This window comes from Sapajus apella, unplaced genomic scaffold (genome assembly GCF_009761245.1).
Source record: "Sapajus apella isolate SASKATOON/1434 unplaced genomic scaffold, GSC_monkey_1.0 scaffold216, whole genome shotgun sequence".
NCBI classification, from domain to species: Eukaryota; Metazoa; Chordata; class Mammalia; order Primates; family Cebidae; genus Sapajus; species Sapajus apella.
In genome coordinates, this window is record NW_022437156.1 from 518,345 (window position 1) to 532,021 (window position 13,677).

Sequence of the window (13,677 nt, forward strand, 5' to 3'; positions counted from 1 at the left end):
GTCAAGACCCCTGAAACAGTTGTCCCCATAGCCTCTGAGCTCCAGGCTTCTGCCTCCGCAGACCAGCCTGTCACCCCTGAGCCCCCATCTCGAACCAGTAGGGGCAGGACAAACAGGTCCTCTGTCAAGACCCCTGAATCAGTTGTACCCACAGCCCCTGAGCTCCAGCTTTCCATCTCCACAGACCAGCCTGTCACCCCTGAGCCCACATCTCTGACCCCTAGGGGCAGGACAAATAGGTTCTCTGTTAAGACCCCTGAATATGTACCCACAGCCCCTGAGCTCCAGGTTTCCACCTCCACAGATCAGCCTGTCACCCCTAAGCCTACATCTCGGACCACTAGGGGCAGGACAAATAGGTCCTCTGCCAAGACCCCTGAATCAGTTGTCCCTATAGCCCCTGAACTCCAACCTTCCACCTCCAGAAACCAGCTTGTCACTCCTGAGCCCACATCTGGGGCCACTAGTGGCAGGATAAATGGGTCTTCTGTCAGGACCCCTGAACCAGGTGTCCCCACAGCCCCTAAGCCCCTTCCTACAACCTCCATAGACCAGCCTGTCACCCCTAAGCCCACATCTAGAGCCACTAGAGGAAGGGTAAATAGGTCCTCTGTCAAGACTCCCAAACCAGTTGAACCAGCAGCCTTTAATCTTGAGCCTCTTATCCCCACAGACCAGCCAGTCACCCCTGAGGCCATAGCTCAGGGTGGTCAGAGCAAAACACTGAGGTCTTCCATAGTAAGTGCTGTGTCAGTTCCTACCACCCCTGAATTCCAGTCTCCTGTTACCACAGACCATCCTATTTCCCCTGAGCCTATTCCTCAAGCCAGTTGCAGCAAGAGGCAGAGAGTCATTGGGAATCCTGGCTCCCTCAAAGCTCCCATTGACCATAAGCCTTGCTCTGCACCCCTGGAACCTAAATCCCGGGCCTCAAGGAACCAAAGATGGGGAGCAGTTAGAGAAGCTGAATCCCTTACAGCCATTCCTGAGCCTGCCTCTCCCCAGCTTCTTGAGGCACCAACTCATGCCTCCCAGATCCAAAAGGCGGAAGCAGTAGGTGGATCTAGGTTTACCCCAGAGCCCCAGCCTAAGGCCTCTCAAAGCCGCAAGAGGCCTTTTGCTACTATGGATTCACTGCCACTTCAAAAACAGCCCCAAAGAGAAGTCTCCCAGAAGACAGTGTTTCTCAAGGAAGAGTTAAAAGATACTACAGAGAGACCAGGGAAAGAAGAGGTGAGGAGAGGGCTGGGACCACAAAGCTGGGAAAAAGGGCTTCAGGGCTCCGAAACTCCCACTAAGATTTTTCTCCATCTCAGGACGCCATGACTCCAAAACCAGGCAAGAGAAAGAGAGACCAGGCAGAGGAGGAGCCCAACAGAATACAGAACCGCAGCCTCCGACGGACCAAACTTACCCAGGAATCAACAGCCCCCAAAGTAAGAGACACGGGCATGGGACTTTGTGGGAGACAGAGATGAGGGGAGGATGCAGGGAGACCTAGGGGATTGTAGAGATGGGTGCTGATGGCGTGGGTTGCTGTGACCACCTCAGGCCAACCCTTCCACAGGTGCTCTTCACAGGAGTGGTGGATGCCCAGGGAGAGCGGGCCGTGCTGGCACTGGGGGGAAGTCTGGCTGGTTCAGCGGCAGAGGCTTCTCACCTGGTCACTGATCGCATCCGCCGGACAGTCAAGTTCCTGTGTGCCCTGGGGCGGGGAATCCCCATTCTCTCCCTGGACTGGCTACATCAGGTAAGAGGCCAAGAGATGATGACAGACCAATGTAGTGACAAGACTGCTCATGTAGCACCCTAGAAAGTGGTAGTGGGGAAGAGGAGTTACAGGAAGACAGGGGCATTAGTGAGGCAGAAGCCTGAATTTATTTAAAAGACATTTTGTGAGCTCTCTGTAAATGCTAGGCAGCAGAGCTGGGTGAGGGGCTGGGCTGAGTTTTGATGCTGACTGCTGCCATCCTTAGTCCCACAAGGCTGGTTGCTTCTTACCCCCGGATGAATATGTGGTGACTGACCCTGAGCAAGAGAAGAACTTTGGCTTTAGCCTTCAAGATGCCCTGAGCCGGGCTCGGGAGCGAAGGCTGCTGGAGGTGAGAGGCTATCTTTTGACCGGTGCTTCAACCCTCCCTCCAGTGCTTCCCAAGAAACATCCACTGCCTCCACCATTTCTTTCTCTTAGGGCTATGAGATCCATGTGACCCCTGGAGTCCAGCCACCACCACCTCAGATGGGAGAGATCATCAGCTGCTGTGGAGGCACTGTCCTACCCAGCATGCCTCGGTCCTATAAGGTATGGTTAAGATGCTCTGAGTCTGGGTGAGGTGGCAGTGGCAGTTAAAGAGGTGGCTGGAATGGCAAAGGTTGGGGGGGAAATGGAAGTACAGAAAGGAATATAGAGTAGAGAGAGGGTGGGGAAAGACCTATGGTATAGAAAGGGATAGGAATGAGGAGAGAGATCTGCTGATACCCTCATATAACAATCATCAATCAGCAGCTTAGTTTAGATTACGCTACATTTGTTCCATCTATCCCTTTTTTCCTTTGATTTTCTTTGCTGAAGTATTTTATTTCTTTTTTTATTTTTTTATCATTTTTTTTTGCTGAAGTATTTTAACTCAAACTGCCAATATTATTTCTTCCTACATACTTAAGTATACATCTTTAAGAAATGTGTACATTTTATTTCATAATCACAGTGACATTATTGATCCAAAACAAAATTAACAACAGTTTATTGGTTATTTGCTCACACTCCATTAATAAAATGTCTCCCGTTGCCTGAAAAATGTCTCTATACAGTTGTTCAAATCAGGATTCAAATAAGGTCCACATACTGCCACATCTATTACCCTCTGAATTCTCTTTACTCTAGAGCATTCCTTAACTCACCCAGCCTTTTTTATGCCATCAATTTCCTGCAGAAACTAGGTCACTTGTCCTTTAGAATGTTCCTCAGTCTGGATTTTTGGATTTGCCTACTTGTATCATTTATCTTGTTCCTCTGTGTTCCATATTCCTGGAAATTGTAGATAATTGTAAAAGCTTGAATAAATTCATTTCATCTTTCTAGCAAGAGTCTTTCTTTCTCTTTCTTTCTTTTCTTTTTTTTCTTTTCTTCTCTTTTTTCTTTTCTTCTCTTTTTTCTTTCTTCTTTTCTTTCTTCCTTCCTTCCTTCCTTCCTTTCTTTCTTTCTTTCCTCTTTCTTTCTTTCTTTCTTTCTTTCTTTCTTTCTTTCTTTCTTTCTTTTTTCTCTCTTGTTACCCAGGCTGGAGTGCAATGGCGCAATCTCGGCTCACCGCAACATCCGCCTCCTGGGTGCAGGCAATTCTCCTGCCTCAGCCTCCTGAGCACCTGAGATTACAGGCACGCGCCACCATGCCCAGCTAATTTTTTGTATTTTTAGTAGAGACGGGGTTTCACCATGTTGACCAGGATGGTCTCTATCTCTTGACCTCGTGATCCACCCGCCTCGGCCTCCCAAAGTGCTGGGATTACAGGCTTGAGCCACCGCGCCCGGCTCTTTCTTTCTTTTTCTTTTCTTTCTTTCTTTCTTCTTTACTCTTTTCTTTCTTTCCTTTTTTTTTTTGAGACTGAGTCTCGCTCTGTTGCCAGGTTGGGAGTACAGTGTTGCTATCTCTGCTCACTGCAACCTTCCCCTCCTGGATTCAAGCAATTCTCCTGCCTCAGCCTCCAAAGTAGCTGAGACTACAAGCATGCGCCACCACACCCAGCTAATTTTTGTATTTTTAGTAGCGACGGGGTTTCGCCATGTTGGCCAGGATGGTCTCGATCTCTTGACCTCATGATCCACCCACCTCGACCTCCCAAAGTGCTGGGATTACAGGCATGAGCCACCATGCCCAGCCTCTAGCAAGAATATTTTATAGCCAGTATGCAGTATGCTTCATGTGGCTTCATATTAGGAGGTACTATTTTGGTGATACTAAGACTTGTTAGTGGGTCCGGAACCCATTTCTAGGATTCTTTTTCACCCCTAATTTTGTTTTTGCTCTGTCTTCCCCAGCCTCAGAGAGTTGTGATCACATGCCCCCAGGACTTCCCTCGATGCTCTGTTCCACGAAGGGTTGGGCTGCCCCTCCTCTCACCTGAGTTCCTGCTGACTGGAGTGCTGAAGCAGGAAGCCAAGCCAGAGGCCTTTGTCCTTTCCCCTTTGGAGATGTCATCCACCTGAAACCTCCACTACCCTTTTCCCTCCACTAAATAAAATATTAGAAGATATTTGGAAGAAAGAACTTAGGGCATTAGAAAGGATTGGGGTATATTGATATGACTTGTCCTGGAACATGGGTGGGATCAGAAATCTTTATGAATAAATGAAAAGATAAGACAATTGGGACCACAGAGTTTTTTGTTTTTTGTTTTTTTATTGGCCATTTTATTTTATCTCTACTTGTATTTTTTTATTTGTATAGATTTAGGGGCTACAAGAGCAGATTTCTTGCATGCATTTATTAAACGGCCATTTTAAAATTAGCTATTTTCATGCTCAGATGTCCTAAGTGGCAGCTATCTTTAGTCAGACTGTTTTTGCTTGTTGGTATTCACAGCGTCCTACTTCCTATTTGGAAACCATCTCTATTGTTTTCTTACTGGGATTCTTACTTTGGGGTCAGGAACTTGAAGGGATGCTTAGAGTAAGTAGATATGAAGGTCCAGTTATAGAGTGCTACTAAAGCATTTTCCTCTCTGCCGGCCTCTGGGAGGATCTTTAGCTTTGACTTTGGGCAAGTCTCTGTACTTTTCTGGCCTGCTTTTCCAGGACTTATAAAATTAGAGCTTAGGCTTGACCTCTATGATAAATAAATATTCACTCTGTGCCTTATGGTGTAGTGCAGTTTTTTAAAATGTCTAGGTCTCAAGACAAAAAGTCAGGGGCTTATATTTAATTCATCATTATCTTCTATTTAGGGCAAATTATATAGCATTTCTTAAATTTTTTTTTTCTTGAGACAGTATCTCAACTCTGTCACCCAGGCTGGAGTGCAGTGGCGCTGTCTCAGCTCATTGCAACATCTACCTCCTGGGTTCAAGCAATATTCCCACCTCAGCCTCCCAAGTAGCTGGGACTATAGGCAGCCACCACCATGCCCAGCTAATTTTTAATATTTTTTCTTTTTTTTGTATTGTTTGGTAGAGACGGAGTTTCACCAGATTGGCCAGGCTGGTCTCAAACTCCTGACCTCAAGTGACCCACCCACCTCAGACTCCCAAAGTGCTGGGATTACAGTCTTGAGCCAACGTACCCAGCCAAACTGGGATGTGGAGAAATTAGAATCCTTACACATTGCTGGTAGGAATGTAAAATGGTTCAGCCTCTGTGGTAAACAGTTTGATGGTTCCTCAAAAAGTTAAACATATGGCCAGGCACAGTGGCTTACACATATAATCCCAGCACTTTGGGAGGCCAAGGTGGGCAGGCCGCTTGAGCTCAGGAGTTCAAGACCAGCCTGGGCAACATGGCAAAACTTTGTCTCTACCAGAAATACAAAAATTGGCCAGGCATGGTGGCACATGTCTATGGTCCCAGCTACTTGGGAGGCTGAGAGGAAAATCGATTGAGTCCAGGAGGTCAAGGCTGCAGTGAGCTGAGATCGAGCCGCTGCACTTCAGCCTGGGCAACAGAGTGAGACCTTGTCTCAAAAATAAAAAAAGCTGGTCGTGGTGACTCATGCCTGTAATCCCAGGATTTCGGGAGGCCAAGGTGGACAGATCACCTGAGGTCAGGAGTCTCAGACCAGCCTGGCCAATGTGGTGAAACCCCGTCTCTACTAAAACTACAAAAATTAGCTGGGTGTGGTGGCGTGTGCTTGCAATCCCAGCTATTTGGGTGACTGAGGCAGGAGAATCTCTGGAACCCGGAAGGTGGAGCTTGCAATGAGCCAAGATTTCGCCACTGCACTCCAGCCTGGGCGACAGGGCAAGACTCAGTCTCAAAAAAAAAAAAAAAAGCCTCTTTTCTGGCTGGAACCATTTAGGGTGTTGTAGAAAAGAAAAAGAAGGTTCCTGCTAGGCCAGAAACCTTTAAAATGCAAAGGAATTTCACAGAGCTGAAGATCAATGGCCTGAGAAAGAAGTTTGCCCAAAAGATGCTTCATAAAGCAAGAACGCTTATCTATGAAAAAGCAGAGCACTATCACAAGGAATATAGGCAGATGGACAGAACTGAAATTAGCGTGGCAAGGATGGCTAGAAAAGCTGGCAACTTCTATGTACCTGCAAAACCCAAAGTGATGTTTGTCATCAGGATCAGAGGTATCAATACTGAGCCCAAAGGTCTGAAAGCTGTTGCAGCTTCTTTGCCTTTGTCAAATCTTCAGTGGAGGCCGGGCGCGGTGGCTCAAGCCTGTAATCCCAGCACTTTGGGAGGCCGAGGTGGGTGGATCACGAGGTCAACAGATCGAGACCTGGTCAACACGGTGAAACCCCGTCTCTACTAAAAATACAAAAAATTAGCTGGGCATGGTGGTGCGTGCCTGTAATCCCAGCCGCTCAGGAGGCTGAGGCAGGAGAATTGCCTGAACCTGGGAGGCAGAGGTTGCGGTGGACCGAGATCGAGCCATTGCACCCCAGCCTGGGCAAAAAGAGTGAAACTCCATCTCAAAAAAAATGAAAAAAATAGAAAAAAGTCTTTAGTGGAACCTTTGTGAAGCTTAACAAGGCTTCAATTAACATGCTGAGGATTGCAGAACGATATATTGCATGGGGGTACCCAAATCTGAAGTCAGTAAATGAACTAATCTACCAGTGTGGTTATGGCAAAATCAGTAAGAAGCAAATTGCTTTGACAGATAACACTTTGATTGCTCGATCTCTTGGTAAATATGGCATCACCTGCATGGAGGATCTGATTCATGAGATCTATACTGTAGGAAAATGCCTCAAAGAAGCAAATAACTTCTTGTGGTCCTTCAAATTATCCTTTCCACAAGGTGGAATGAAGAAAAAGACCATCCATTTTGTGGAAAGTGGAGATGCTGGCAACAGGGAGGACCAGATCAACAGGCTTATTACAAGAATGAACTAAGGGGTCTACCATGATTGTTTTTCTAATCTAGTCATTTAAACAATACCTGCTGTTAGCCAGGCGTGGTGGCTCATGCCTGTAATCCCAGCACTGGTAGGCTGAGGTGGGTGGATCACCTGAGGTCAGGAGTTCGAAACCAACTTGACCAACATGGAGAAACCCTGTCTTTACTAAAAATATTTAAAAAATTACCCAGGCCTGGTGGTAGATGCTTGCAATACCAGCTTACTTGGAAGACTGAGGCAGGAGAATTGCTTGAACTTGGGAGGCAGAGGTTGCGGTGGACCGAGATCGAGCCATTGCACCCCAGCCTGGGCAACAAGAGTGAAACTCCATCTCAAAATAAATAAAGTGGTTAGGCAGGGCATGGTGGCACACTGGGAGGTTGAGGCAGCAGAATCACTTGAGCCAATGAGTTTGAGAACAACCTGGGCATCATAGTGAGATCCCATCACTACAAAAAATTTTTAAAAGCTGGCCGGGCAGCTGGGCATGGTGGTGCGTGCCTGTAATCCCAGCTACTCAGGAGGCTGAGGCAGGAGAATTGCCTGAACCCAGGAGGTGGAGGTTGCGGTAAGCCGAGATCACGCCATTGCACTCCAGCCTGGGTAACATGAGTGAAACTCCGTCTCAAAAAAAAAAAAAGCTGGCCGGGCGCGGTGGCTCACGCCTATAATCCTAGCACTTTGGGAGGCCAAGGCGGGTGGATCACGAGGTCAAGAAATCGAGACCATCCTGGTCAACAAGGTGAAACCTCGTCTCTACTAAAAAAATACAAAAAATTAGCTGGGCATGATGGTGCGTGCCTGTAGTCCCAGCGACTCGGGAGGCTGAGGCAGGAGAATTGCCTGAACCCAGGAGGCGGAGGTTGCAGTGAGCCGAGATCGCGCCATTGCACTCCAGTCTGGGCAACAACAGCGAAACTCGGTCTCAAAAAAAACAAAAAAAAATTTTTAAAAGCTGAATGTGGGCACGTGCCTGTAGTCCCAACTACTCTGGAGGCTGAGGCAAGAGGATCGTTTGAACCCAGAAGTTTGAGGTTGCAGTGAGCCATGATCATACCACTGCACTCCAGCATGGATGACAGAGTGGGACCCCAACTAAAAAAAAAAAAAGGTTAGTTTTATGTTGTATGAATTTCAATTTTTAAAAAAGAGTTGATTAGTTTTGTGCCATTTTCTGCATGTAAGTAATACTTAAGTTTAGAACATTTTGGTGTAGTAGAAATAGCATGAGATTTACCAAGCACGGTGCTGGCTTTTAAACATATCTAATCTCATAACATACATTAAGCACAGCCATTGTGGGAGTGGCAGACAGTCGGACCCAGGTAAATATTAGTCCCCTTGCACAACTCAAAGCTTTCATATTCTGTGAAATTGTCCATGTCCCTCATTTCTTTTTCTTTCCTTTTTTTTTAAAAAAAAAAAAAGGAAAGAAAAAGCCTTTCACCCAGGCTGGGGTGTAGTGGTATGATCTCAGCTCACTGCAATCTCTGCCTCCTGGGTTCAAGTAATTCTCTTGCCTCAGCCTCCCAAGTAGCCAGGATTACAGGCATCCCCTACCACCAGCTAATTTTTTGTATTTTTAGTAGAGATGAAGTTTCACCATGTTGTCCAGGCTGGTCTCCAACTCCTGACATAAGATGATCCACCCACCTTGGCCTCCCAAAGTGTTGGGATTACAGGCATGAGCCACTGCATCCAGCAAGAGGCCTGATTTCTTACCGTACCTGGTGTCTGTAGAGCACCATGTAGCACTCAGCTACACTCCCTCTTCATGAGGAGTACTATTTAAGTGCCTCAGTTTAAACAAAAAAAAAAAAAAAAAAAAAAAGAAACAGGGTTTCATCATGTTGGCCAGTCTGATCTCGAACTCCCGGCCTAAAGTGATCCACCCAGCTCAGCCTCCCAAAGTGCTGGGATTACAGGATTACAGGTGTGAGCCACCGTGTCTGGCCTCTTACACTTCCAATGAACTCCACAGCTTGTAGCACATTGCTTTGCGTGGTAAGTGCCTCTATTCACAGTCATAGCAGGAAATGAATAGCACAGTCAAATTAGGATACTTTGTGGGACATTTTAATAAAGTGATAATTACAAATAAGTAGGCTGAGTGTAGGGAAATCAGAAAGAATAGTGTAGTGCCTTAATACCCACAGCTCTGTTGTGACCACCTCCAAGCTCAAAAAGATGAGGAAGGAGCAGTGGTGTAGAGAGGACGTCCTCAATAAAAACTGTGACTTTTTTTCTTTTTTCTTTTCTTTTTCTTTCTTTTTTTTTTTTTTGAGATGAAGTCTTGCTCTGTCGCCCAGGCTAGAGTACAGTGGCGCGATCTCGGCTTACTGCAACCTCTGCCACTTGGATTCAAGTGATTCTCCTACCTCAGCCTCCAGAGTAGCTAAGATTACAGGCGCCCGCCACCACGCCCAGCTAATTTTTTTGTATTTTTAGTAGAGACGGGGTTTCACCGTGTTAGCCAGGATGGTCTCGATTTCCTGACCTTGTCATCCGCCCGCCTCAGCCTCCCGAAGTGCTGAGATTACAGGCGTGAGCCACCGCGCCCGGCCAAAACTGTGACTTTCATTGATGCGGTCCATTTGGGACAACTTCCTGAAGCAGAAAGCAGAGTGGAGAGTGGATTTAAGGGAAAACATAAGATGTCTGGTACAGCATACAACAGCATTGATTCAGAGGAGGGTAGGAGTACTGAACCCAGGAGAGGGAGGAGAAGGAATGTCAAGCTTTCGGGAGGCTGCTCAGCAATGTTCCGGTCCCTTAGCCTGCATGATTAGCCGCTTCCTAACTCTCAGGCAATTTTCATCTCTCTGGACCTATTTCTTCTATCTATAAATTGATGGAATTAGTCTAATGATATCTAAGGTCCCTACTATGTGCACAGCTAGTGTGACAAGGTCCTTAGCTGCATGATCTTTAATTCTGACAAATGTTACTATCACAAATATTTTAACATTTTTACTCTTGTGGTTACAAATCAACAATCTCTGGCACTATGACAACAAACCTTTCAGTATTTACAGAGAAGTTACTTGCCCTTCTTAGAAACTAGCCAGTCAACAACTCAACTTCATAATAAGTTACAGAATAAGCATTAATTTATTTTGTTGTAAAATAGTCACTTTTCATTTTAGATGGGAAAACTAGACGAGCTGAGATTCAATCCATGTGAGCGGCTGCAGAGCCACTACCCTTAACAGCTCTCTGTCTCTAACACAGACGGGATTCTAACATTCCCTTCTGTGATGGAGACACCGCAGGCTGGGACACGAATCCCGGCACCGGTCCGCCGCTGGGTGTGAGAGGCGGAGCCCCGCGGGCCGGAAGTCGGGCAGCGAGCGGTGTGCAGGGGCCCCGCCCTCCTGGGCTGGGTTCTGTGCGGGGGGCGGGGCGGGGGCGGGGTCTGTGGTAGCGGGAATCCCGACCCCGCCCCTTTCCCCACCCCTCCATTTCTCGCCATGGCCCCGGCACTGCTCCTGGTCCCTGCCGCCCTCGCCTCTTTCATCCTGGCCTTTGGCACCGGAGTGGAGTTCGTGCGCTTTACCTCCCTTCAGCCACTTCTTGGAGGGATCCCGGAGTCTGGTGGTCCGGGTGAGCGGGAGGGATCGAGTATGAACTGGGAGTAGGAAGGTGGAGCCGCTGCTGTAGAGAGATCGAGGGCGGGGCTTGGAAACAAATGACAGGGGAGAGGGAATTTGAACGAAGAAAGCGATCGAGAAGCTACTAGGGAGGGAGACCTGAGGACTAAATTAGGAACTCAAGGATTAGAGGCTTGGAGAGGAGGGAGTGTGAGGATTGAGGGAGCCGGAGAGGGCGATAACCGGAGTATTGTAAGTAAAGTGTTTTGTAGAGAGGACAGTTGAGAAAAGAGTGTTAAAAAGAAGCGGCATTTGGAGAACCAAAATAAAAGGGGCAATCCAGCGGTGACCTCTCCAGCCATGCTTTTTGCAACTGCCCAACATGCGTTGTTCGTTCTATGAATCCTCTTCCCCAGGTTTGCAGGAGGCATAGGGAAGAGGGCAGAAACTAGGAATGGAAAAGTGAGATGTGCACAGCATAGACAGGAAGCATTAAGGCTCTTGAAAGCAGTAAGGGATATGGCCTGGGGCTCCAAGAGGAGATGAGGGTGGGGGAAATATTCTGCCCCCTTTTTGATCTTTTGTCTCTTTATCCCTCAATTTCCCATAGATGCCCGCCAGGGATGGCTGGCTGCCCTGCAGGACCGCAGCATCCTTGCCCCCCTGGCATGGGATCTGGGGCTCCTGCTTCTATTTGTTGGGCAGCACAGCCTCATGGCAGCTGAGAGAGTGAAAGCATGGACATGCCGGTACTTTGGGGTCCTTCAGAGGTCACTGTATGTGGCCTGCACTGCCCTGGCCTTGCAGGTATGAGGCCCTGGCAGTTGAGTCCCCAAGGGACACCAAGTGTGGGAGGGGTGCCCTGGATTAGAGGGGCAAAATATGGGTTCAGGAGGAGAACTGAGGAGCTAATCTCAGCTTCCATTCCTCTACAGCACATATCCTACTTTTTAATCAAGAAGGCTGTGCTTGTCCTTCCCCAAGCACAATATGTGCGTTCTCACCTTTGCAACTTTGTTCATGTCCTGCTTGAGATCCCTTCCTTAACTTCTCTTCAGACCTATCCTTTCTTCAAAACCACTTCCCTAGGTCTGAAGAGAAGGCTTTCCATCGTACTTGTCTGTCTTCTCATTGGGTGGCTGGTATAGGCTACTACTTTGTGTAAATATCAGGTCACCCCATCTGTAAGTTTTCAGGGTAGAGACAGGTGATCCTTACATCTCTGGGTCCTCACCCTCCACATGGTGAATATTTGTTGGTGAGGCAGGAGAGGAGTTGGGGGAGAGTTGCAAGCTAGCCTGTGGTGGGGGCAGCCCTGGGTCTGGGTCTCCCAAGGGCAGGCAGCATAGGCCACTGAGCTACCCAGCCCCTTATCCTTCCACAGCTGGTGATGCGGTACTGGGAGCCTGTACCCAGAGGCCCCGTGTTGTGGGAGGCTCGGGCTGAGCCATGGGCCACCTGGGTGCCCCTCCTCTGCTTTGTGCTCCATGTCATCTCCTGGCTCCTCATCTTCAGCATCCTTCTCGTCTTTGACTACGCTGAGCTCATGGGCCTCAAACAGGTGAGGCTCCCAGATCCCTACCTGCGGGCTCTGGCCCGTTTTAGAACTCCTCTTTCCCTTTCAAGGGTTTCCCTCCTCCCATGCTTTTCTACCTTCTTCTTGCTTCTCTGTCAAAAGGACAGCAATCATGGGCCTCCTGGGCCTGGGGAAGGTACATGGATCAGAAGTCAGGGTCAGGGGCTGGGTGCGGTGGCTCACGTCTATAATCCCAGCACTTTGGGAGGCCGAGGCAGGTGGATCACGAGGTCAGAAATTCAAGACAAGCCTGGCCAAGATGGTGAAACCCCGTCTCTACTAAAAATACAAAAATTAGCCGGGCATGGTGGCAGTCGCCTGTAATCCCAGCTACTTGGGAGGCTGAGGCAGGAGAATTGCTTGAACCTTGGTGACAGAGGTTGCAGTGAGCCGAGATCTCGCCACTGCACTTCAGCCTCAGCGATAGAGTGAGACTCTGTCTCAAAAAAAAAAAAAAAAAAAAAAAAGAAGTCTGGGTCAGGGCCCAAGTCTCAGAAGGCGGGTTCCTGGGCCTGAGTTCTAGGAGGGTGGTGCCTGGAAGAAAAGGAAAGAAGTGCCTAAGCTGAGAAAAGGGCTTGACTTCATTTCTGAGCTCTTCTCCCTCTCTTAGGTATACTACCATGTGCTGGGGCTGGGCGAGCCTCTGGCCCTGAAGTCTCCCCGGGCTCTCAGACTCTTCTCCCACCTGCGCCACCCAGTGTGTGTGGAGCTGCTGACAGTGCTGTGGGTGGTGCCCAAGCTTGGCACAGACCGTCTCCTCCTTGCTCTCCTCCTTACCCTCTACCTGGGCCTAGCTCATGGGCTTGATCAGCAAGACCTCCGCTACCTCCGGGCCCAGCTGCAAAGAAAACTCCACCTGCTCTCTCGACCCCAGGATGAGGAGGCAGAGTGAGAAGCTCACTCTGATTACAAGCCCTGTTTTTCCCCTCCCCCTGAATTCTTTTTGTTGTTGTGATGGAGTCTTGCTCTGTTGCCCAGGCTGGAGTTCAATGGCGCAATCTTGACTCACTGCAACCTCCGCCTCCCAGGTTCAAATGATTCTCCTGCCTCAGGCTCCTGAGCAGCTGGTATTACAGGCTCTCGCCACCATACACAGCTAATTTTTGTATTTTTAGTAGAGACAGGGTTACATCATGTTGGCCAGACTGGTCTTGAACTGCTGACCTTGTGATCCGCCTGCCTTGGTCTCCCAAAGTGCTGGAATTACAGGCATGAGCCACCACGCCCAGTCCCTCTCCCCCTGAATTCTAAATCTTTAACATCTAGGCCCTGGCTGCTTCAGGCCAGAGGCTCAAATCCATGGATTGAAGGAGCTGCCCCTTCCACTACTTGCTACTTTATTCTCTGGGTCCAGCTCCATACTCTAAATTCTGAGTTTCAGCCACTGAACTCCAAGAGTCCACATCTCACCAGCAAGGAAGAGCAGGGTATGGAATTCATCTGTCTCCT

At 48.4% G+C, this 13,677-nt stretch overlaps 2 protein-coding genes, 1 long non-coding RNA gene and 1 pseudogene across 23 annotated transcripts in view; 3 read left to right on the forward strand and 1 right to left on the reverse strand.

Moving 5' to 3' along the window:
• The window catches only part of MDC1 (mediator of DNA damage checkpoint 1), a 20,474-nt gene extending 15,619 nt beyond the window's left edge, over positions 1-4,855 (forward strand). For 18 of the 20 annotated variants that reach the window (XM_032270745.1, XM_032270744.1, XM_032270747.1 and 15 more), the window contains 6 exons: positions 1-1,233; positions 1,317-1,436; positions 1,568-1,750; positions 1,977-2,102; positions 2,192-2,302; positions 4,037-4,855. The exon at positions 1-1,233 ends at the window's left edge or, in 16 of these variants, runs on beyond it. In XM_032270745.1, the coding sequence (XP_032126636.1) occupies positions 1-1,233; positions 1,317-1,436; positions 1,568-1,750; positions 1,977-2,102; positions 2,192-2,302; positions 4,037-4,204 (1,941 nt within the window). In that variant the 3' untranslated portion in view covers positions 4,205-4,855. The remainder of the gene's footprint in view (positions 1,234-1,316; positions 1,437-1,567; positions 1,751-1,976; positions 2,103-2,191; positions 2,303-4,036) is intronic. The other 2 variants (XM_032270752.1, XM_032270758.1) reach the window with 2 other exon arrangements.
• Positions 4,856-5,962: 1,107 nt separating this feature from the next.
• On the forward strand, positions 5,963-7,151 carry LOC116544404 (annotated as a pseudogene).
• A 3,007-nt stretch (positions 7,152-10,158) lies between these two features.
• On the reverse strand, positions 10,159-12,030 carry LOC116544406. Its single transcript, XR_004265906.1, has 2 exons — positions 11,657-12,030; positions 10,159-10,713 (listed from the first exon to the last, which is right to left on the reverse strand). It is a non-coding gene; the product is annotated as an uncharacterized LOC116544406 (long non-coding RNA).
• NRM (nurim) lies at positions 10,385-13,266 on the forward strand. Of its 2 annotated transcripts, XM_032270764.1 has the most exons (4): positions 10,385-10,665; positions 11,263-11,459; positions 12,037-12,213; positions 12,839-13,266. In XM_032270764.1, exons 1-4 carry the CDS (start codon positions 10,533-10,535, stop codon positions 13,118-13,120), a joined length of 789 nt encoding a protein of 262 aa, XP_032126655.1. In that variant the 5' UTR covers positions 10,385-10,532; the 3' UTR covers positions 13,121-13,266. The 2 variants fall into 2 exon arrangements, with proteins under 2 accessions (XP_032126655.1, XP_032126656.1); XM_032270765.1 differs by lacking the exons at positions 11,263-11,459; positions 12,037-12,213 and having other exon boundaries at positions 10,514-10,665; positions 12,839-13,035.
• The last annotated feature ends 411 nt before the right edge of the window (positions 13,267-13,677 follow it).

What these genes read in the sequence shown, in the direction of transcription:
- NRM (XM_032270764.1), top strand. Translation starts at nt 10,533, where the DNA reads ATGGCCCCGGCACTGCTCCTGGTCCCTGCCGCCCTCGCCTCTTTCATC. An exon ending in CCCGGAGTCTGGTGGTCCGG is followed by an intron (nt 10,666 to 11,262) that starts GTGAGCGGGAGG and finishes AATTTCCCATAG; the next exon opens with ATGCCCGCCAGGGATGGCTG. An exon ending in AGCTCATGGGCCTCAAACAG is followed by an intron (nt 12,214 to 12,838) that starts GTGAGGCTCCCA and finishes TCCCTCTCTTAG; the next exon opens with GTATACTACCATGTGCTGGG.